This window comes from Leopardus geoffroyi, chromosome D1 (assembly GCF_018350155.1).
Source record: "Leopardus geoffroyi isolate Oge1 chromosome D1, O.geoffroyi_Oge1_pat1.0, whole genome shotgun sequence".
NCBI classification, from domain to species: Eukaryota; Metazoa; Chordata; class Mammalia; order Carnivora; family Felidae; genus Leopardus; species Leopardus geoffroyi.
The window spans coordinates 66836869-66861823 of NC_059329.1; the positions used below are offsets into that span (position 1 = coordinate 66836869).

The 24955-nt window shown below is 35.0% G+C and overlaps 1 protein-coding gene across 5 annotated transcripts in view; it reads right to left on the bottom strand.

Moving 5' to 3' along the window:
* Positions 1 to 24955, bottom strand: part of SBF2 (SET binding factor 2) — a 482724-nt gene that overhangs the window by 247236 nt on the left and 210533 nt on the right. For all 5 annotated transcript variants that reach the window (XM_045484468.1, XM_045484467.1, XM_045484470.1 and 2 more), the window contains 4 exons: positions 22044 to 22181; positions 5515 to 5637; positions 3654 to 3764; positions 1298 to 1403 (listed from right to left, as the gene is read on the bottom strand). In XM_045484468.1, coding sequence (XP_045340424.1) covers positions 1298 to 1403; positions 3654 to 3764; positions 5515 to 5637; positions 22044 to 22181 — 478 coding nt within the window. The remainder of the gene's footprint in view (positions 1 to 1297; positions 1404 to 3653; positions 3765 to 5514; positions 5638 to 22043; positions 22182 to 24955) is intronic.

Below are 24955 nucleotides of genomic sequence, written 5' to 3' on the forward strand. Positions count from 1 at the left end.
AAATGCCATGAGATTTCTCTCATGTGTGCAATTTAAGAAAGGAATATATGGAAAGGGGGAAAAAAAGAGATGGAAACAAACCATAAGAGACTCTATTTAAAAAAAAATTTAATGTTTATTTATTTTTGAGAAAGAGACAGAGCATAGGCAGGTAAGGGGCAGAGAGAGAGGGAGACAGAATCTGAAGCAGGCTCCAGGCTCCAAGCTGTCTGCACAGAGCCAGACGCAGGGCTCAAACTCACGAGCTGAGATCATGACCTGAGTTGGACGCCCAATCAACTGAGCCACCCAGGCATCCCAAATCATAAGACACTCTATCATTAAGAGACTTAATGATAGAGAACAAACTGAGGGTTGATGGAGGGAGGGGGGTGGGGGATGGGCTAGATGAGTGATAGGCATTAAGGTAGGCACTTGTGTTGAGCACTGGGTGTTGTATGTAAGTGATGAATCACTAAATTCTACTCCTGAAAACAATACTACACTATATGTCAACTAACTAGAATTTAAATGAGTTTTTGGAAAAAAAATTAGGACGTCTGAGTGGCTCAGTTGGTTAAATGTCTGACTTCTGCTCAGGTCATGATCTTGCGGTTCATGAGTTCAAGCCCCCATCGGGCTCTATGCTGACAGCTTGGAGCCTGGAGCCTGCTTCGGATTCTGTGACTCCCTCTCTTTCTGCCCCTCTCCTGCTCATGCTCTGTCTGTCTGTCTGTCAGTCTGTCTCTCTCTCTCTCTCAAAAATAAATAATGAACATTAAAAAAAAAAAAGAAAAAAATTTTGAAAAAAATTTTTATACTACTCCCTAAATGAAGTACAAGGTATCCAATGGATAGAGGGTACTTTTTCTGATGTCCTCCCCACAATTCTTCAGCCTTGCCATTGCTAGAAAATTGAAGATAAAGTCCTGATCCAGGTGATAGATTAGAAGAATGGGACTTTTAGTTCCATCTGACAAGGATTCTACAAAACTAATTCATCTAAGGAAAAGCAAACTATACTATATATTCATTTTTGAAAGCATAAAGAAAATCTGCCTATTTTCTAAAAGTCGAATTGACTCCAGAGCAAAAGAGGCCAGGGTTAAAACTTAAAAAAAAAAAAAAAAAAAGAAAAGAAAGTAAAGAATGAATACCATTTAAGATTAGGACCCATATAATTATATATTTTATATATCAGGTATTTAATCATTAGCTTTTTATTTTCTTGATTTATGTCAGGTGACATGAGTTTCAGATAAATCTTTTTTTCATAGGCTTCTACAAGAGGACACTGACAATGGGAGAAAAGACATACCCAACTGCTGGAACAGGAGAGCCACACTAGTGCCTGTGACAGGAAGACTGTCATGCAAAGGAGTCTGGATCAGCTGTCTGTCTCCTGCACCCAAGGAGAACAGCTTCTGCAGAATGGGTGAAAAACACACATACACAAACATAAATGATTTCTCTCATTTTCTTAAAACAAAAAAAATCCTTTGAAAGTTCAAATTTATTTAAAAAAATGTTTTTTGGGGGGAAGCCTGGGTGGCTCAGTTTTGTTAAGCATCTGACTCTCAACTTCGGCTCAGGTCGTGATCTCGAGGTTTTTGAGTTTGAGGCCCATATGGGGCTCTGTGCTAGCAGTGCAGAGCCTGCTTGGGATTCTATCTCCCTCTCTCTCTGTCCCTTCTCCACTTGCTCTCTATCTCTCTCTCAAAATAAAATAAAAAAAAAACTTTTCAGGGGGGTGTCTGGGTGGCTCAGTCGGTTAAACGTCCAACTTCGGCTCAGGTCATGATCTCACGGGTCCATGGGTTCAGGCCACGCATCGGGCTCTGTGCTGACAGCTCGGGGCCTGGAGCCTGCTTCGGATTCTGTGTCACACTCTCTCTCTGCCCCTCCCCCACTTGTGCTCTGTCTCTCTCTCTCTCTCAAAAATAAAAAATATGGGGCACCTGGGTGGCTCAGTTGGTTGAGTGCCCGACTTTGGCTCAGGTCATGATCTCACAGTTCCTGAGTTTGAGCCCTGCATCGGGCTCTGTGCTGACACTCTGCCCTTCCCCCACTTGTGCTCTGTCTCTCAAAAATGAATAAACATTAAAAAAATTTTTTAATAAAATAAATAAATAAAAAATGTAAAAAAACCAACTTTTTTTTGAAGTCCAAATTTAGAGTAATGATGAGCCTATAAGATCCAATTAATAGATGCAAGAGTAATGATGAAACCAAAAATATTCAAATTACATTGTGCCCAAATGAATATGGTATGAGAAAATTCAGTAATTAGAAAGCTGAAAATTTAATACCAATGGAGAAACAAAAATTAGTGACAATCATACTTAACTAAAAAATAAGAAAATATTAAAGTCAACATTTTTATGCCAATTATATGTCAGTAAAACTTGGAAAACAAAAAATATGTAACATGAACCACATACGTAATATTTTAAAACTTCTAGCAGCCACAATAAAAAGTTTTTTAAATTAAAAAATAAATTAACATAATAAAGTCAAAATAAATCCCACATGAGAAAGTTCCATAAAATAATTCCACAGCTTTAAAGTTTAGGTTCATTTGTAACCAAACTTACATCTTGTATTCTGCCTTTGTAGTAAGGGAAGAAGAATGAGGGAGGAGGGAATAGGAGGAAGACAAGAGGATAAAAACTTAAGAGTAACAGGACACCAGGTAAGACAAAAGAGTTAAAAGAGGAAGAACTGAGGGTTGATGGGGGGGTGGGAAAGAGAGGAAAGTGGGTGATGAGCATCGAGGAGGGCACCTGTTGGGATGAGCACTGGGTGTTGTATGGAAACAAATTTGATAATAAATTTCGTATTAAAAAAAAGACAAAGGGCAAGGGAAAAAAATGTCAGTTTCATAGCAAGTATCATCTCTGTCAGACTGAGGAGGATAAACAATGTAATTTTTAGAGGGCTGTCCTCTTCCACAACATTACACAAGAATAAGCAAAATAAGTGAAGGAAGTCTTTTTTTTTCTTTTTTAAACTATAGTGCCCTGGAAACATTGAGACATAAAAGCTCAGGTTCTTATTTTTCGACTGCAGAGATGAAAATTAAAATCTTAAGACAAACAAGATGACTACTCTGAGAAAGTTTTATGTCAGTAAAAGAATTTAATGTCCTCATATGAGGCTCAAATATGACAAAAACCTTGGGAAATTTTAAGGGATAGCTTATACTTTCCGGAAAGATCTGTGATTTTGGATGGTCATCAACATTAATATTTCTAAAGGTAGTTTAGAGTTTTTCTAATTTTTATCACTAAAAAACATTTTGATATAAGTTAATGAAATGAGCCATAGCTGTATAGAGGAGTAATAAAGGTAGAAAGGAGACATTTTAAATGTTCAGCTTAAAACGAATATTTCCAAGAAAACGTAAACTAGAGTTCAAGTTACACAAAATATGACTTCTAATTATGCTATGTGAAAGGTGAGCCCTGTGTTAAAACTAACCTTATGACCTAAGAAGAGAATGGAATCTTGGGTCTCTAGAAGGCAGACCATAGGGACAATGCTTAACTAAGATCTTCTTTAAAATGAAAATATTTAAGGAATTCCATTTTTTTTCTTTTCTTCAAAAATTAAATTAACTGGAGCAGAGGAGAAGAGGAACAGGCCCTCTTCATCTCCCTTTTTATTCTATTTACCTGAGACCCTCCAGCCGCTGGGACAAGGCACGCACACAGGTTTGCAATGAGACTTTCCAAGGAGACATTCAAACTATCCACATATACAGTGTAGATCAAACCTAGGCAAGCCTACAAAGAGAAGATGAAACAAGAGATTACTTTTTCATGGAAAAAATAAGCATTAAAAAATAAATTGCTGTGACATCTGCTCTTAAGGAAATTTCTTTTTGAAGCCAGTAAAGTATATTCCACAGTGACCATGGAATAAGTTTTAAGCAGCAAATGTTATTAAGTTTATTAAATTTTCCTCCTTGACCAGAAGCTCTAAATGAGCTTTTGCGATGAGTTTATAAAAAGCAGAACCATAATTTGTAAAACAGGTGTTTGTGCTGAGATAAACACTCTAGCAAATTTGTAGGGCTTAAAACTGTTGTGGCCTCAGCCTACTTTGCAAAAAGTCAAACTTCAAGATAAAAATTTCAAAATGTTATTGCTTTGTGATTCTTATAAATTCAGAATATTTGTTCTACAGAAAAAAATTTTGTAAATTATCAGAGGTTAGCAAAATAGAGACAACATATAATTAACACTGTAAGCTCAGAAGAAGGTAGGTGGTAAAATGGAAGATAAAATGCAATCTTTATGAATCTTTCAGTTTATAAAAATTTGTGACTATGAAAAATTAGTAGGGATGCCTGGGTGGTTTGGTCGGTTAAGCGTCCAACTTCAGCTCAGGTCATTATTGTGGTCCATGAGTTTGAGCCCCGCATGGAACTCTGTGCTGACAGCTCAGAGCCTGGAGCCTGCTTCAGAATATGTGACTCTCTCTCTGCCCCTCCCCTTCTTGTACTCTGTATTTGTCTCTCTCTTTCCCAAAAATAAACATTAAAAAAAAAAAGAAAAATTAGTATTTGTTAGAAGTTACCCATTGTCATTGAAATCTTGACACTAAGTTAATTCTTCTAGAATATATATAATCTCAAGATTTGGAAAAGTTTTCCAGAAATTATGTATTAATTTCCCAAGTCCTTCAGAAATTTTAAGGTATATTTTTAAATTTTTAAAAACCTTTATTTATTTTTGAGAGAGACCGTGCGAGTAGGGGAGAAACAGAGAGAGACACACACAGAATCCAAAGCAGGCTCGAGGCCCTGAGCTGTCAGCACAGTACCCGGCGTGGGGCTCGAACTCACGAACCGCGAAATCATACCTGAGCCAAAGTCAGACACTTAACTGACTGAGCCACCCAGTCGCCACAGAAATTTTAAGGTATATTTTATATATTTTCCAAAGACATCTGTGATTTCGGACAATAATCAACATTACTATTACCAAAGGTAGCAGCTGAAATAAGAAAAGTAAGCCCTCTTCTTTCAAAGCTTAAATGTATAAAAAAATTCTTTTGCATTTAAAAATTCTGAGTGTCTCAAAGAGACAATATCTGGAAGTAAACAATATTTTAAAGCTATGTTGGAGACCAAAACTATTTGAGATTTAGATATTCAATCTATTTACTGAGCCTGGTCTCCTCAAAAGAAGGTACATAAAAACACAAAGTTGTTATACTGCTAATACATTTTAAATTTGCTACAGGCAATCAAATGATTTCTTTTAGATTCATAAATTTTGGAGTCAGTAGCCATGGGATCTATTTAAAAACAAACACTACATCCTTATAAGTTTAAATAGTTACATTAATCTAGGTATGTATTTCATCCAACATGAATACATTTTTTTGTATTAACACTACATTTATTTTATTGATGAACCTCTAAATCAATTCAAAGGTATTTTAAATACAAAATCTTGTTACCATGATTCACTCAAAGCAGATTCACACAATAATACAAATCAATAATGACAACTATGAGTTCTTTACCCTAAAAATTTCTGGATAATCTAATCTGGATACCAACACCAGGCTTTTGGGAGCAAATACTTCTGCGGGCTGAATTAAACCAGACCCTTCCACTTCACCTTCAATCTCTTCCTTCTTTGTTCCCTAGAAAAAGATGCACTGAAATGAACAGACAGAATTTCTAGATTTATAATTCACAAAAGATAGACATATCACACATTTTCATGTAATTTACAAAATCTAAAATTATTTATAAAATATAATTTATAATATAATTTACAAAACTCAAACTAAAAATAAAGATACATACTTTGACAGGAATCTAAGAAGCAAGTAAGTAGACAAAGAAATTATAAAGGAAGCCATGCTTATTTCAATTTTGAAAAGCTCTTTATGCTCCAGATATATACCACAACTTTATGTGAGCATTTGGTTTCTATGTGAGATCGGGAATCAAAGGTAAAGAAGACACATTAACATTATTTTAGATAGTGACCCAAACAACTAAAAATGATACTCACTTAAATGGAGAGTCAGTTTTTAAGAAAAGATCTATTTTAGAAGGCACTAATTTTCATTTCTTGTTTTTCTACTTGTACCAATCTTTCAAACAAAAGTGATGCTCATTTAGGATTCTAAGGCTTACAGAATGCTCAGTGCTCTTAGAAGTGAAACCCAATCAGCTCTAAATTCCTTCTGCTCATAAGCAACAATGTTGATTTTTTTGAGAAGAGAAAATATCTTTCTACACAAAACTAAGTTTCAGAATGTACTTACTGCCATGGAAATGTACACTTAATGGTTAAAATGGCAAATCTATGTCATGTACATTTTAGCACAATAAAAACATCTATAATAAAAAAAATACCCTACATTACAATGACTAAAAATACTGGTTAATGAAATAAACTTTGAAAACTTTTGTTCTCATTATGTGTCAACAAGTATTTCCTGTGCACCTACTGTTCCATTATACTATATGATGCACTATAAAACTTATAAATAAAATTAAAAAAAAGACAAGGTAGTAAAGCATTCAGATTGATTTCTAGATGATATTCTAAGATGCCAGGACATTTTCCCTAACTAGAATGTTCTTTCTTTTCCATTAATCAAATTTGCAGCTCAAAAATCTGTCTTCCTTCCTGAAGCCTTTCCTTTACTTATTTTTCTTTTAATTCTTAGCACAGTTCACCGATATATCACACATCCTCCAACTCATTTCTCCCACCAACCTCTCCCCAAAATGCCAAATCCAATTGCCTGCTTGACCTGTCCACTTAGATGACTAACAGGTATCTTAAACATGTCCAAACCATAGCTCCAATCTTTCTCCTCAAACTCCATTCCTCCTACAGTATTGAGTCTCAGTTAATGGAAATCCTATCTGTCCATTTGGCAAATCAAAACTCTGGACTCCTCTCCTTTCGTGCCCCATATCCAAACTGTCAGCAAATCCTGAATGCTCACCACCTCCACTCCTACCACAGTATTATGAGCCACCATCATTGCTTGTCTGGATTATTTTAACAATCTCCTTCAGTCTCTCCTATTCCTCCTTAGCCCCAGTTTCCTTCCTTGTTGCTCTTCAAACATGCTGGGCATGCTCCCAACTAAGGCTCTTAAGCACTGTCTGTTATTCCTTTTCCTGAAATACTCTTCCCACAGATACTCTAATGATGAATTCCCTCATCTCCATTAGGTCTTCGTTCAAGTGACTTCTCATCTGTTAAGCCTTTGCTGGCACCCTAATTAAAATCCCAATTCACTAACATTCTCTATTTTCTTTCCTTGCTTTATTTTTCTCCTTGGCACTTGTAACCATCCAACATATTAACCTATTTCACTTATCTTGTTTTTTTTTAAATTTTTTTTTAATGTTTATTTTTGAGAGACAGTGTGAGTGCCAGTGCGAGTGGGGAATGGGCAGAGAGAGAGGGAGACACAGAATCCGAAGTAGGCTCCAGGCTCTGAGCCCGAAGTGGGGCTTGAACACACAAACTGTGAGATCATGACCTGAGCCAAAGTTGGATGCTTAACCGACTGAGCCACTCAGGTGCCCCACGCTTATCTTGTTTTTTGTTTGTCCGTCTCCTCCACTAAAATATGCTTAATGAAGCCCAGGATTTCTGTCTTGTTCACTAGTAATTTCCCAGTTCCTAAAACAAGAGCTGGGCACATGGTTGATACTTTATTAATTTTTGTTCACTGCATACATGCAGGAATGAATTTTCTTGGAATAACTTTCTGGCTAGTTCACCAAGGAAAGTCTCTCCCCCGCCCCCCTCACTTATAGAGGCCAAAAACTATATTTTCTATCTCCGTTGGAGCTCGTATATTTTCTAGTACAGTGAAATATAATCAAGTATTAGATGTCTATGGAATGCACATATCCAAAGGGAACTATCTGTTTACTTTTTATATGTGTCATAAGGTCCCTATGCTCTTGAAAGATTTTCATCTGTTATAAAGCAAAAGCTAAAAGGTTGGCTGGTTTCTAAAATCCTTAGAAATAATAAAAATGTGATGAATATGAATTTACCAAATATTTCCACACATAATGAATCATATTCTTCATGGATTACTAACAAATTTGAAATGACAAAAGAACGACTAAAATTCCTCAAAAAGATAAAGCTATCCATTTTATGAGATTGTGATAAATGCCCTAGAGTACCATTAGAAGTCAGCTTGACTAAGTAGATAACCATTTCAAATAAATAACCATTAACCTACTTTGACCAAAACACAAAATAGAATGCATTGGTCTTTTCTTAAAGCTATTCTTTAACTAAACATTCACTAAATGGAATAGTTATTAACAAAAAAGAAAAAAAGCGCCAGTATAGTGTAAATCTGTATTAAGTAAAAACAATTCCATTTTTATTTATATCACTTTTTATTACAGAGGTTGGCTTTTACTTCATAACTGTATTATAAATCATAAGATGTTGTTATTCTTAATTCTAACAGCTCTCCTATAAGCATACAATGTCACAAGTTTAGAAAAAATTCATACTCCACTTTTCAAAGCAAAATGCAGTACTATGGTTAAAAAAATTTTTTTTAATATACTAAAAAGACTAAATTGCACACTTTAAAAGGATGGATTTTATGGCATGGCAATTAGATCTCAACTCAAAAAGTAATGCAGGGTATTGAGGAGGGCACCTTTTGGGATGAGCACTGGGTGTTGTATGGAAATCAATTTGACAATAAACTTCATATATTGAAAAAAAAAAAAAATGTCAAAAAAAAGTAATGCAAAATACTAAGGGCAATTAACATCCATATTATGTAATAATTTTATCTTTTTAATCAGAGATTTTGCAATATATTAAGACTTTCTGATTTCTGGTTGAAGTAAATAAGTACCAAATTCTAATTTTAGTTTGGTTATAGTTTTTGCTTATAGATTACCTGGCAATATTTACCTGAGAATATATATCTAGTATATCTTAATGCCATCATTAAGATATACTTTAGAATAAAAACAACAACAAAAACCCAAAACCCAAAAGTGAAATTATATACAAACTTTACTCCTTATAATATTTTTTAATAAAAGATGAATCCCAAGGAAATAAAATATGATGAAGCTCTACTACTTATGATCATAACTTTGAGTTTACTATAATACACTGATATACTATCCCTCTTAGTGATTTTATACTATAATAATACACCAGGTTTTCATGCTTAATTTCAAAGACTGTTTTGTGTGTGTGTGTGTGTGTGTGTGTGTGTGTGTGTGTGTGTTTGTGTTCCTTAAATCTAGCTTTCATCATCCTTTTAAAATACTGAATTCTCCAAATCTCTGTTGGAAGACTGGAATTATTTTTAATATTTATTGCTTAATTGTTTTTATTAAGTCAAATTATGAATTAAATATCAAAATTCTTATTAAAATACTTCATTATAATTAATAAACAATGTTTCTACAAAAAAAGAGAATATAATGTCACAAGTTTAGAGAAAATTCATACTCCTCTTTTCAAAGCAAAATGTAGTACTAAAAATGTAGTACTAAAAAAATTTAAACCCCAAAACTTCTGGTTAAAATAAGGTTTGTTCCAAGAGACAGTAATGTGGTGGTTTTGATAAAATTTTTCTATAAATAATTTATCATTTAAGGGAATACTGTTTATTCATTACAGCAGCTAGAATATCTTTTGTGTAACAATTACGTATTTCACATGCTGAAAAGATGTGAGAAATCTAAAAATAAGCAGGAAATTTAAAACATAGGCTATGAATGTAACAGATGTTATAATAATGCTTTGAAATTTTATATTTTATAGTAGAAAACATTTTCACATATTTTATCTCACTGAACAGTACTTGCAAGCCTTTTTCTAACCTAAGATTATTCCTAATTCTAGTAGATGCCATTAAAGATACAAATTTATCTTAAACACTAAGTTTACTGAATTGTCTCACAATGACTTGCAGGGTCACCTTATCTCTTATACACACCATAAGCACATGCTACAACTTGCCCACTTATAGATTTTTTTCCTACTTATTTTTACCATGGACTACATATGCCAGTGGGATTCCCAGCTTCTATGTAATTTACATTCTATGTAGGTCACAGTCTCTGTGCTTCAATAACATGGGATAAATTAGTACTTACCATATCAATTTTCCCCAAAAGCACTATTGCTTTTTAAATGTATCCTGAGACAAAAATGCTAAAAATTATTAGATTACTGATTTTATGGGATAACTCCATACTCAAAATATTTAGGAAGTTCATCTTTTCACTCAGGTTGAATATGTCAGCCTCATCTTTGTGCACTCTTGATGCTTGATTCCTGTCTCTTCTACCTTGAAAAGACTTGTATCCAATATCCAAAATGTGCCAAGCTCATTTTCAACAATAGTATTTCACACTAAAACTCTTCCTACAGTATTTCTTTAAATATTCTGTTTAAAAAAGGATAAAAGGAGGAGCACCTAGGTGGCTCAGTCAGTTAAGCATCCAACTCTTGATTTCAGCGCTGGTCATTAGATCAAGACCAACAACTGGTTCTGCAATGACAGTGCAGAGCCTACTTGGGATTCTCTCTCTCTCTCTCTCTCTCTCTCGCTCTCGCTCTCTCCCTCCCTCTCTCTCTCTCTCTTTCTCTCCCCTGCTCACTCTCACCCTCTCTCTCTCAAAATAAATAAACTTTAAAAAAGTAGTATACAGTGTGTGTGTGTGTGTGTGTGTGTGTGTGTGTGTGTGTGTGTGCGTATTTTGTGTTAAATACGTTTACATTTTTAATATGGAGGAGAAAAGGCCTGGAAGGTTATATACCAAAAGACTAGCATTTGTCTTAGCATTTGTCTCTGGGTCATGGGATTACGGTTTTCACATACCATATAAAAATATGTGCATATCCAGAGAAAAATAATTTGCTAAAATGTTTACTCTTGCATTATCTTTATAACAAAAAGTTTAAAGTTTTAAAAAGTAAATAGTAATGTATCAGTATGTGTTTATTTATTAAACATTTACTAAGTGGCTGGACACATAGCATGTGTCACAGAAGGATAAGGTGCAGTTCTTTGTGTCAGGAAATTTATAATCTAGCTTAAGTGCTAAAACCAACACAGGTGAAATAACAGTAATAAGTGCAAAACAAAATTGTAACATTTTGAAGTTCATATTTACAGTGTTGAGAAACTCTGAGAAGGGAAATCAGTGAGGTCCACAATAGTGAGCTGGAACTTAGTAAATAGGACAGTCAGAGGGAAAGCGAAAGGGAAAAGAAGAAATCCAACAATGAGACAAGTCAAAGCATCCAAAGAAAATGCCTTAGAAAAAGGCAGTATTCTGGGGTGCCTGGGCAGCTCAGTCGATTAAGCGTCTGACTTCGGCTCAGGTCATGATCTCGCAGTTTGTGAGTTCAAGCTCCGTGTCGGGCTCTGTGCTGACAGCTCAGAGCCTGGAGCTTGCTTCAGATTCTGTGTCTGCCCCTCCCATGCTCATGCTTTCTCTCTCTCAATAATAAATAAATGTTAAAAAAAAAAAAAAAAGGCAGTATACTATGTACATACCAGCTTGAATTGTAGTATTTATCTATCCTGCCTATTTCATTTTCCTAATTTTAGTTCTTATATAACCTTTAAAAATATGAGCTAACCACTAAATTTTTAAGCTAGGCATACTTAACTAAAATTCATTTCCTATGTTCACACTATTAGTTGGTAACATAATTTATAATATACTTTTTAATATAAGAAACATGAGAATGATAATTTATTGAAGTTTTACTTTTTGGCATCTTTTATTTCAGTAATTCTTATTGCATATCTTCTTTAAAACACCTTTTACCCTCCAGTTAATGTATAGTGAATAAATCACAGTTAATAAATTAATCATCATAAACTGAAGAATATGGTCACTGGCACTGAAATATGTTCATCTTTTATCCCCAAGACATTATTAACTCAAATCAACTGTTAGATAGTACTCAAGAATTCTCTGGTGTATCTTATAAAATGACTAAGAACATCTAGGACTGACTTACAATATCAACATTATGAGAAATACTATTAAGCTAAACCTTATCTCTGAAGAAAATGAGATAATGAGTACAAACTTCTGTATGAAGTAGGGAAACTACAGATAAGCTTCTTGTTTGTTTCCTTTCTAATAGGTTAACCTACTCAAAATTACATTCTCATAAATTCATGAAAATTATTTTGTGAACCACCAAAGTCAATGGTTCTTTTCAAAGTCCTTTCCCACTATGTGAAAATTGACGAAAAAGATTAGAAATGATAAAATATCATTTTTAGATGAAAAATTATATTAATATTATTTGGTGAGTTATATGATCATAGAAATTAAGCTTACAATTTCATAGGTTAAATAAAATGTACTTCCCTGGAATCCGTAATTTAGAAGCTTATATGCTGAGCACAAAGACTCAAGATTTCAGCTTTATTTTCTCAAAGAACACATGTTGAAACCTTAATGATCATGTAACATGGCATACTGAAACATTCCATAAAGATATAGGACATATGGTTATATTCAACATAGTGGTCTAAAAAGTATGCCTTATTCAGATGACTAAGAATAGTATCCTGTGGATCATAATTTGGGTAGAAACTTTGTATCTACTATAAGAAAAATTAAAATGTATCTTTAAAATCAGATGTGCCTGGAGCGCTTGGGTGGCTTAGTCAGTTAAGCATCTGACTTCGGCTCAGGTCATGATCTCACAGTTCATCGGTTCAAGCCCTGCATCAGGCTCTGTGCTGACAGCTCAGAGCCTGAAGCCTGCTTCAGATTCTGTGTCTCCCTCTCTTTCTGCCTCTCCCCCACTTGCACTCTGTCTCTCAAAAATAAATAAACATTAAAAAAATTTTAATATAAAAAATAAAATAAAATCAGATGTAGTTATTAATATGATAGAATAATAAAAACACTATAGTACTAGAAGGTATCTACTTTATTTTACAAACAAGCAATCTCATGCCCAGAGACATGAAATTACTTGCCATGATCATACAGCTCATTAAAGGTATAATGAGAATTAATAAGTCAAGTCTTATAACTCTTGGGCTAGTTTTCTCTTTCCAATGTCTTGTACTCATATACAACCTTTAAAAGAAATAGGTGCTAGTTTAAAGAAACTGTTTAGAACAGATGACATACAAAAAGTTAAACTGTAAATCTGGAAAGATGTTCACACTATTTTCCATTAAGTATATTTGCATGTAATAATCCTTATGTTAAACTGAAATAGCAATAACAGTTCTTGCTGCAGCCTTTCCTAGTGTAAAACTGTCAAAATTTAAGAAAAGGGATTTAATGTTGAAGGACTTTAGGAGCCTGTTCTCAAAAGCTTCTCCTGTTGTTTTAATGTCTCATACTATTTTAAGCATATAACACCAATCAATCATATCTAATTAAGTGAAATGTTTTCCCTACAGAATGCATCTGTGATGGATGTCAGGGAGACTGTTAAGATTCAGCATTCTGTCCATTAAGCAATTCTCATTTTAAAAGGGGGAGAGGATGGAGATAGGACCCTTTCACAAAAGGCATAATCTCCACCATTCCTACTATATCAAGAATCCTATGTGGATAATTGCATATGCTGCAAATTATCAAACAAACATTAGAAACTCAGGATGTATGTCCCTCAATTTTGATCACTGTCTGAATTGTTACTTATGCTACTTTTCACTAGACTCTCTTTGTTGAATGAGGTCTGAGGATTAGTCTCTAGAATACTATCAAGTATAATGTTGACTGTATTACTAGCAAACCCACTTCTCACTTTTCTCTATTTGTAACTTCTAATTCAGTGAGATAGATAATCACTGACAAAACCCTCCTTGGCAGAATCAAGATTATTCCAAAGAGATATTCATCACAGTGTTATTCATGATATTGACAAAAGGGGAACTAAATGCCTATTAGGAGATGGATCAAGTATACTACATCCATATGGTCAATTAATGTGTAGACATTAATTAGATCTACATAGAGTTTTAGTTTTTAAAAAAACCTTAATATTGAAACAAAATATATCAAACTATAATTTTTTTTCTGTTGTCTTACTTTTCTCCCAATATGTTCTAAATTTTCTACAATAAGCACAATTTAGTAGCTTGATAACCAGGAAAGGGAAAAGAGAAAAAAAGAAAAAAATGACTAGTCTATTCTTCAGATAAATCTATTGAATGTTTTATGTGATTTCCCCCACTGCTCCAAGTTTTGCCAACAAGAGATCAGTTTAGAAATCCATTTTTATTACTTCATTTTTCCAAATAAATTACTCAATCATTTGGAATTGTATTTTACTACGAGCACTTCAATTTATTTTTTTCTCACAAAGTTCAATAACTATTTAAATAACACTTGTTAAAATGTACAAACTCCATTCATTTGTAATGAATGTTTCCATAGTCATATATTGATAATAAATAATAAGACCAGTTCTGGTCTTATTCTTGACAATTCTTCTTGAACCAATAACACACTGATATAATTTTTGCAGCCTTGTAATAGATGCTTTAGTATTTGATATTGGTATTTGGTCTTTGGAGACAGACAGATTCAAGCTTTTGGACTTAGTACTTTAATGTCCCTGGGTAAGTCTTTTAGCCTCATCCATAAAATTGGAACGTTAAAACTTACCAAGTGCTGTTCTTGTAAGAATAAAATAAACTACATGTGAATTAAATAAAATGGAATAAAAGTGCTATAAAACTTTTAGCATAGTTCCTGGAACATGATAAGCCCTTCAATGTATCATAAACACTATAATCTTTTTTCCTATCCATAAGCTTTTTGCCTGGACTGCTCCATTTCCTTTACTCTAAGCTTTCCTTAGCTCTTGTTTTCTAAAAGGCCACTGAATCCTTGAAACTCGGTAAGACTTATTTCCACTGCCCTGTCTTTAATTATTAAGTCTATCATCGAATCAGTGCTTAATATAGGTACTTTGGAGTATCTTTATATTTAAATTTTGATTTTGCCTCACACTAGATTGTTAAGCCAATTGAGATGAAGAAACAAATCCTATTCCTTCTATGTACTCCTTCTTTATTCCTCATCTTACTTCTCCAGTGTACCCTCAATCATTTCCCCCTCCTTTCTTTGATGACAATTTATTTGCTGACATACCAAATGTCTTTACTGTAAATTGCATCATTATTCTTGGTTCATAAACACATTTTTCAACACACTAAAAATACTTTAAAATGATACAACTAAATAAAAAATTTAGACAGGTCTATCATTTTTTAGAGAAGTAATATAAAGCAACCTTACATCTGTTGTATTTTACTAATCCCTGAAAAAAAATCTACAATTACATTTAGTCAAATAATTTTGGGAACCCATTTTCAAAAGTTTAATGAAAAGGTTTTGCTTGTGATTACTGATAGTATTACTGTATCTTGGAAAGATAAGAGCCAACATTTTTAAAGTTGCACAATTATACTTTGGATGATGTGTCCCTAAGTTCCTCCTCTTCAGGTTTCCAAATAATGTGTCATAGTATATTTGGTCTGAAGTAATTCAGACCAAATGAGAATTAAAAAGATCTATTTTTGAACTGATGATATGATCCAGTACAGAAGAAAAACACATTTTTAAAAAAGAACATAGTTAACTTCACACCAAAAATGGGAAAAACATTAATGATGACCTAAAAGGAACATCATCTGAGTTTTAATATTATTTTTAAAAATCCTACCTCATTGTCCATGCCGTTTTTTTAGACCAATTCCAAAAAACATTAACTTTCTTTGGTGAGCACAGAAAAGCTGTCATACAATTCTGGCTAATACCTAACTACCTAAGTGTAATTCTATAGGAGCCAGAACTCTTACAACTTATTTTTATTTTCAGAATCTTGGGAAAACTCGTAAGAAGCAGAATCTAACCTTCTGTAAGTTGATTATAAAACTAAATAAATTATAATATTTCGTTCACTTAAAATGGAAAATGAAAAAATATCTGAACTTAAAAAGAAAAAAAACCTTTTTAAACACTGATTCCAAATACATAAGAACCTACATCTTGATTTCTAATGTTATTCTCTACTCAAATTAGCCAGGGATCCTTGGGAAAATGGCTGATTTCAAGGCCAAGGGCAGGGAAGAATATGATGAGCCTGGATCAGCTTGTTATGATAAAAAGTTAAAAAAAAATGCCTTAAAAAATGCTGGGGCCTTATCAAAAGAATACAGGAACCAACCTGAAGGGTACAAATCTATGACAATTTGTGCAATAAGACAATGAAAACCATTAATTAAATAGTATTGAAGAAAAAAGAAAGTGGAGTAAGTGAGTCTCTAGCTCAGATAGACAAGACAGGAAAGCTCTTGCTAAGTGCAAAATGTCAACTACCAACTGGTAAAGGTATAGGGTGTGTGGGGGTAAGAAATAATCATTTTGCAGCCATCAAAATAAAAATTGGAACAGGCAAGAATCATCACTAATGCTAAATCTAGGGGTGGGCATGATTAATGAGTAATAGAATATTTGCATAGTCTCAAAGTATCTTCCCACAGATGGCATTTTAGTTGCAAGACAAAAGACAACAACTAGACAATGGAAATATCTGACAATCACCTGACCAAGTTACCAAAATTAACATGGACACCAATGGAAACCAATATAAGGAACACACAGTATTTCAATTGTTGGCAGTAATCCAACTGCTGATGTATAACCTGAATCTAAAGATGAGAGACATCAGAAAAAACACACAATAATGGACAGCCTATTAAAAGAGGCCATGGGACCTGCATTATTCAAAAATGTCAATGTCATAAGGCAAAGAAAGGGTGATCAACTATTCCAGATAAAAAGAAACAAAGAGAAATGATAATTAAAAGCTGTATGTGATTGTGAACTGCATCCTATACTGGAGGACAAAAAAGGTAGATCCGTAAAGAACATAAGAAAATATTATATTTACTTAGCTGCTCTGATGTTGGGTATATAAATATTTACAATTGTTATAGCCTCTTGATGAGTTGACTACTTTATCATTATATAATCACCTTCTTTGTCTATTATGAGAGTTTTTAGATTAAAGTCTATTTTGTCTGACAAGTATAGCTACTGTAGCTTTCCTTTGGTTTCCATTCGCAGGAGATATTTTCTTCTACCCCTTCACTTTCAGTCTGTGTCTATCCTTAAAGCTAAAGTCTCTGGTGGGTAGCATTTAGTTGGGTCTTATTTTTTAAATCCTTTTAGCCACTCTAAGTCTCTGGATTGGAGAATTTAATCTGTCTACATTTAAAGTAATTAGTGATCAGTTTATATTTACTAATGCCATTTTGTTCCTTGTTTTATGGATATTTTGTAATCTGTTGTTTCCTCCTTCCTCTCTTACTCTCTTCCTTTGTGATTTGATATTTTCTGTAGTGGTATGCTTAGATTCCTTTATCTTCATTTTTAGTGTATCTACTATAGGTTTTTGCTTGTGGTTACCATGAGGTTTACATAAAACAATTTATAACAGTCTATTTTAAGTTGATAACAGTTTACATTAGAATATATTCTATGCTCTACATTTTATATCTCCCTCACCTAATCTAGGTTTTTGATGTCATAATTTATATCTTTTTGATCATGTGTATCCATTAACAAATTTTTGTAGTTACAGTTATTTTTACTACTTTTGTCTTTTGGTCCCTTCATACTAAGCTTTATAAGTGGTTAACCCACCATCTTTTACAACATTAGATATTTTTTACAAGTAAGATTTATACTTTAATATGTTTTCCTGTTACTAATTAGTACCCTTTCATTTAGGCTTAAAGAACTCTTTTTAATATTTCTTATAAAGCCAGTCTAGTGGTGATGAACTCCTTTAGCTTTTGCTTGTATGGAAAACTGTTTATTTCTCTTTCAATTCTGAAGGACATTTTTGTCAGGTGGAATATGTTAGATTGACTGTATCTTGACACTCCCTATATCCCACAAAGTTTCTGCTGAGAAATCTGCTCATAAGTATGGGGGTTCCCTTTTATGAACAAGTTGCTTTTCTCTTGTCCTCACCTCTTGACACTTCAATTATAATGTATCTTGGTGCTAGTCTCTTTGAGTTCATCTTTATTAGAACTCTATGGGTTTTAAGGATCTGTGTGTCTGTTTCCTTCCCCATGTTAGGAAAGGTTTTAGCCATTACTTCTTCAAATAAGTTTTCTTCCTCTTTCTCTCTTCTCCTTCTGGAATACCTAAATCACAAACATCGGCCTACTTAATGTGTCATTTAAATCCTTAAAGCTATGTTTACTCTTTTTCATTCTTTTTTCATTTTTGTTTTGATTGGGTGATTTCCACTGCCCTGTCCTCAAGTTCACTGATCCCTTTTTCTCCTTCATCTAGTCTGCTGTTAAATCCCATTATGGTACATTTCAATGCAGTTATTATAGGCTTCAGCTCTGACTTTTATTGGTTCTTTCTTAAGTTTTGTTTGTTAAAATTCTACCCTTGTTCATTCATTCTTCTCCTGAGCTAAGTGAGCATCTTTATGATCATTATTTTGAACTCTTGATCAGATAAATCTCTTATCTCCATTTCTCCTTTTTCTGAGTTTTATCTTGTTCTTTAGTTTGGAACATATTCTTCTGTCTCTCCATTTTCTTGACTCTCTTTGTTAGTTTCTATGTATTCAATTAAACAGCCACCTCTCCTAGTCTTGAAGAAGTGGCCTCTTGTAGGAGGATGAATCTTATCATTTAATCTTGCCGTAGCTCTTGGCTGTCTCTCAAATCTTTGTAATTGTCCACAAACAGCCTACCTTATTCTTAGTGCTTCCTGTAGTTGAGGGTGTGCCAAGACCTTTCATTGTCCCAAAGAGAAGGACCTCAGCAACTAGATTCAGACTGACTGAAAGCCAGACTCTCAGGAAGCAACCTTAATGTATGCAAATATACCTCTTTCACTGAAAGACTCGGAGATGGGTGTTTCTCTCTGCTCCTTCTCACTGACTCCTGGGTGGAGATGGCCAGTTAAGAACTTTCTTTCTTTGCTACAGTCCTGTAGGAGTTGACAGCTTTAAGCTCTGCTGACCACCAGAGCCAAGAGATTAAAAGGGTGCATTCCTTGGGCAGCAACTGCAAATCTGAAGTGCCAGACATGTGCATAAGTTCTTTCCAGAGAGAAACTGGTAAAGTAAAGTGGGCCAGAGAGACAACACAGAGATGGTACCTGCTAGCTTCCTTGGTCTCCAGTACGGCCCCTAGAAATATACTAAATTAGAGACCTGACCCTAAGGCAGCTTTTAAAGTATGCAAACAGGACTCTTTCAAGGAAAGACCTAGAGGTGGGCATTTCTCCCTGTTCTTTCCATGCTGAGTCGTAGGGGCACAGACACAGTGAATTCTTATGAACCTGTTAAGAACTCTTTCTTTGTTTGCTATAGTTGATGGGTCTCAGGGACATAAGACCCATTATTTTTCAAAGTTAGGTGTTTTGGGTGTCCATCCCTCAGTACAAGTCTTTAAAGTTGAGGCTAGATATTGGGTCCAAATCCTTTACGACTCAGGAAAATGCTAGTAGTTGTAAATTCCTTCCCAATCTCATGTTGCTATGCCAAGGGTAGGGTTTATGGTGAGAGTTTGTCTCAGATTTTCCTACTTATTTCAGTGTGGGTATTTTCTTGTTTGCAAAATGTGAGTTGCTAAACTCATTTCTAGATTTCTTTCAGAGGGAATCACTCCATGTAGCTGTAGATTTGGTGTGTCTGCGGGAGGAACTGATTTCAGGAGCTTGCTATGTCACCATAGACAGTGCAGGACCCCCCTACACTGTCTTAATGTATTACTTTTCTGTCAGTTATTTTGGGGCAAGAAGGGTTTGTAATGAAGGAGCAAGGAGGAAGACTTAAATAATCAGTTTCATTGGACAATTCTAGGGAGTTGTAAAGAGGTACTGTCAAGAATGCGGAAATAAAAGAAAATACTGCTACTGCATTCTCAGAACCAACTTAAATTCCGAAGATCAACATAAAAATGAAAGGTCACCTAAAAGACATAGGTAGGCTCTTGGCTGGAGAATACTTTTAAACTGAATTGATCAAAAATGGGAATTTGATTAGTTATCTGTCGGCAACATCCACTCAAACACTATCCAAAACAGAAATGGCTATTGTCATCAACTTCTAAGTTTTCTGTCCCCATTGACAACATAGAAACAATGGGCTAATTTCAAATAGAAACAATGGGTTATGTTAGTCTAGCAAGCATTAAATATTTGACATGGGGTGCCCAGGTGGCTCAGTTGATAAGCGTCCTACTTCAGCTCAGGATATGATCTCACGGTTTGTGAGTTCGAGCCCCGCATCGGGCTCTGTGCTGACAGCTCAGAGTCTGGAGCCTGCTTCAGATTCTGTGTCTCCCTCTTTTTCTGCTCCTCCCCTGCTCACACTCTGTCTCTCTCTCTCAAAAATAAATAAACATTAAAAAAAAATTTTTTTAAATATTTGGCATAAAGTATTCCTTAGTTTGATTCCACGCCAAAATGCTTCAGATTTTGATATGGCTTCCCACAATGATCTGACAACAAAGAAAGAATGTATTGATAATATGTGGTGCATATTTTGTTCTATGTAATCTTTTAATTTATCACTGTAACTTAATAAACTAGCAAGCTGGTTTTAATACATCAGTCTAATTAATGTGGATAATGTGAGTCTGTGTCAGGAAAGGTGATTTATCTCCTCTTGTACTGCAAAATCAGATTTCTGCATCTAGAAAAGTGAGATATTAGGGTTTAATTAAAGTAACCCAAACGACAAACGCTCTTTTGTGAGGCCATTTTAGAAAAGCCAGTCCTTTTCCATGGCAGTGATACTCATTCACCTGCATGTAGCAGAAAGTACTGCAGATAATGCTGACTGGCTCAGTCAATATCCTCTGAACCCTTTTATAGTTTCCTTCTTGTACTATAGAGCTTTGAAATCAAAATAAACAAACACATAACAACAACAAAGAGTTTTTCTGATTCCTTTGCAGGGGGGTGGGATCTGTATGCAACTTGACGTCCACAAGGAAACAACACATACGAGAATTAAAGCAGAAGTCACCGGTGTAAGATAGTGAAACAAGCTGTACATGACATTAGATTTTTAGGGTAACATATAAAGGTTATATTGTCTAGTACCCAACATTGTAAGTGACAAGTGGTCAATGGGAGAAAAAGTATCTACCAAAATAGATTCAAACCAGGCAATTCCTAGTATCCAAAGTTGGTTCCCTGTTTATTCCTCACCCATGAAATTACATAACCTCTGCAATTCATTGTCATAAATCCTTTTATGCACAGAGAAAGTAGGTCCAGTTGTCTGAAACTAAACCCCAACAAATACTCTTTGAGAAACCTAGTATTTCTTGTTTCAATGGTCTAGCCTATGAATTTCAGTCATGCTGATACTCCCGCCATTAACAATAATGAGTTGACATTTACTTGGGTGTTTAAAAAATAATATCAAGCATTGTGATAGATGATTTATGAACATTCTGATTAAATGCTTTACATTCTGTGAAAGATTGCTCAGGAAAAGGAGAGAAAAAATCACACCTTCTACATGAGGGGATATAAATCTTCTTAATATACCAATTCATGAATATGCTATTATTAGAAATATTCAGATTCTAATCAATATTTTAAAAGAAAACAATTAAGGGGAGCCTGGGTGGCTCAGTCAGTTAAGCATCTGACATCAGCTCAGGTCATGATCTCACAGTTCGTGAGTTCAAGCCCTGCACAGGGCTCTGTGCTGACAGCTCAGAGCCTAGAGCCTGCTTCAGATTCTGTGTCTCCCTCTCTTTGCCCCTCCCATGCTCACACTCTGTGTCTCTGTCTTTCAAAAATAAATAAACATTTAAAAAAATGATTAAAAAAATAAAAGAAAACAAAGTATACTTTCTTTCTCTCTTCTCCAACAGTTTAGTACCTCAGTCTTTTTAAAGTAGCCCAAAGAACTTAAACTTACAGTTTAACAAAAACAAATATGGCATTAAAAAAAAAGATTCTTAAATGTTGTTCATTTGTAGTTTGCCTAGAAGAGTGGTTGTACCTGTAGATTGATTTCTGCCTCATAGAAGGTTAGGCATGAGCAGTAATGTCGATCTGAGTCAATATCTGTCAGGACCACCACAAAAAATGTTGGCTGCTTCCTCTCTCTGGACAGCTGCCACCCACCAGGTTGACAAAACTAAAGGGAATAGAAAAAAATTGTCACATTTTAAAAGCATAATGAAAATTTATTATTTATAAATCTTTCTGAAATGTTACATATCACCCCATTGTAAAAAAATTTCCAGCTAATGTGATATGTTATCTCAGCCACTATATTTTTAAAAGTAGATTTATAATGTAGAACACTTTATCTAATGTACATATACATTTTATTAGGACAGCCCCTAGATTTTCCACAGATGCCCCTGAGACATAGATTAGCATATGTAGGAACAAATCACATAAATGAAAAACTTTCCCATTTCAGAACAAATCATGAAATCAGTTGAAGATAAAGAGCTAAGTATCTATTGCTGGTAGAAAACAGAATTATTTCAAAATTCCTTCATCAACCTAAGAGTCTTCAATTCAATTCAATGAAAAAGATATCTTATTCATCAAGATAAGCCACATTATAGGCTATATATTTACATGTATTTAAAAGAATAGAAATCATACAATGTATGCTCTTAGACCACAACAGAACTGAACTCGTAACAGAAAGATAGGTGAAAAATTCCCCCAAAATTTGAAGATTAAACAACACATTTTTAAATAACACACGGGTCAAAGACAAAATCTCAAAAGAAATTAAAAAATATTTTTAAATCAATGAAAATGAAAATACATCTTATCAACATTTTTCGAGATTCAGCAAAAGCAGTGCTTAGAGGAAAATTTATAGCATTGTATGTATATATTACAAAAGAAGAAAGATCTAAAATCAATAATCTAAGCTTCTATCTTAGGAAACTATAAAAAGAAGAGCAAATTAAATTCAAAGTAAGCAGGTGAAAAGAAATAATAGATTAGAAATCAATTAAATTGAAAACAAAATTCAATAGAGAAAATCAACAAAACATAGCTGGTTTTTTGAAAAAAAAATCATTAAAATCAACAACCCTCTAGCCAGCTAACTAAGAAAAAAAAAGTTACAAATTAAAGAGGCAACAGTACTACAGATCCCATGGACATTAAAAGATAATAAAGAAAGGTCTGGGGGAAGATGACGGCGTGGGAGGACGCTGGTCTCACCGCGTCCTGCTGATCACTTAAATTCCACCCATATCTGCCTAAATAACCTAGAAAACCGCCAGAAGACTAGCAGAATGGATTCTCTGGAGCCAAGAGTAGACAAGAAGCCCATGGAAGAGGGCAGGAAGGGCAGAGAGGCCGTGCGTGCTACACAGACTGGCGGGAGGGAGCTGGGGCAGTGGAGGGGCAGCCCACCGGGCAAGGCAGAGCCCCCGAGTCTGGCTTGCAAAAGTGGAGCGGGCTGTTGGAGTGTGTTCTGACAGCCAGAGGGACATAACATCTGGAATGTTATAAGTCAACAGCTCTGCTCAGAGAGTGGGAGGGCTAGAAGACAACGGTTGGGAGAGGGGTTGAGACCCGGAGGACAGAGCTCAGCTTGGCAGGGAACAAAGGCACTGGCCAGCGTCATCTCCCTCACCCATCCCCCAGCCAAAATCCCAAAGGGAACCACTTCCCCTCATGGAACTTGCTTGCACCGCAAACACCCAATGCTGTGCTTCTGTGGATCCATCCCTCTGACCTCCCTCCCGGTGCCACAGGGCCCCTCCCGAAGCAGGCCACCAAAGGCAAAGCGACCTGAGTCTGCCCCTCCCACCCTGTGCACCTTGCCGATCCACCCCGCTAATACGCAGGTTCCCATCAAAGCAGCACCACAAGCCTGGCAGTGTGCAAGTAGCCCGGACAGGGGCCACACCACTCCACAGTGAGTCCTGCCCCTGGGAGAGGGGAAGAGAAGGTACACACCAGTATGACTGTGGCCCCAGCGGTGGGCTGGGGGCAGACATCAGGTATGACTGTGGCTCCGCCCACCAAAGCATGTTATTAAGTCATACAGAGAAAGACAGATACCATATGTTTTCACTCTTATGTGGATCCTGAGAAACTTAACAGAAGTCCACGGGGGAGGGGAAGGAAAAAAAAAAAAAAAGCAGAGGTTAGAGAGGGAGAGAGCCAAAGCATAAGAGACTCTTAAAAACTGTGAACAAACTGAGGATTGATGGGGGGTGGGAGGGAGGGGAGGATGGGTGATGGGTATTGAAGAGGGCATCTTTTGGGATGAGCACTGGGTGTTGTATGGAAACCAATTTGACAATAAATTTCATATATTAAAAAAATAATAATAATAAATAATTAAAATATTTATTGTTCATCAAGGGCATTTTAAACTGAAACTGGCTTTTTTTTTTTTTTTAGAAAAAACTGCAAATGTGCAGCTATGAAGAATACAATGACTACAAGTATAGTTTGGGGCTTGCTGCATTCGTTTCTATTAAGGTGCCAGCAGTTTTACCCACCATTACTTTTGCACCATCAATGTAAATGTCAACAAAGTGAAAGAAACCACTAATTATTAGTATTATTATTATGAAAATAGTTTTGACCTCTGGAACTCTATGATTCTGTGTAACACACTTTGAGGGCTGCTGTTCTGGAAAATGAAATCCTTTTGATGACCACAAGAAAGCTTACGACATATGGTCATGGAATTTGGATAGATGGATTGATGAAGAGAAATATACAGATAAAGAAAATTACAAGCCAACTTTTCTGTAACAAATTGGTAGAGTAGATGATAAGTTCTAGGGAAATAGATAAGAAGAGATAATTAATTTATTATTATTTTTAAAGTGTATAAAATGGCTTTGGAACACAGTAGAGGAACTCGTGATTCTTGGGTCTGGAGGGTTCTGGATATACTGGGAAGTTAAAAAGAAG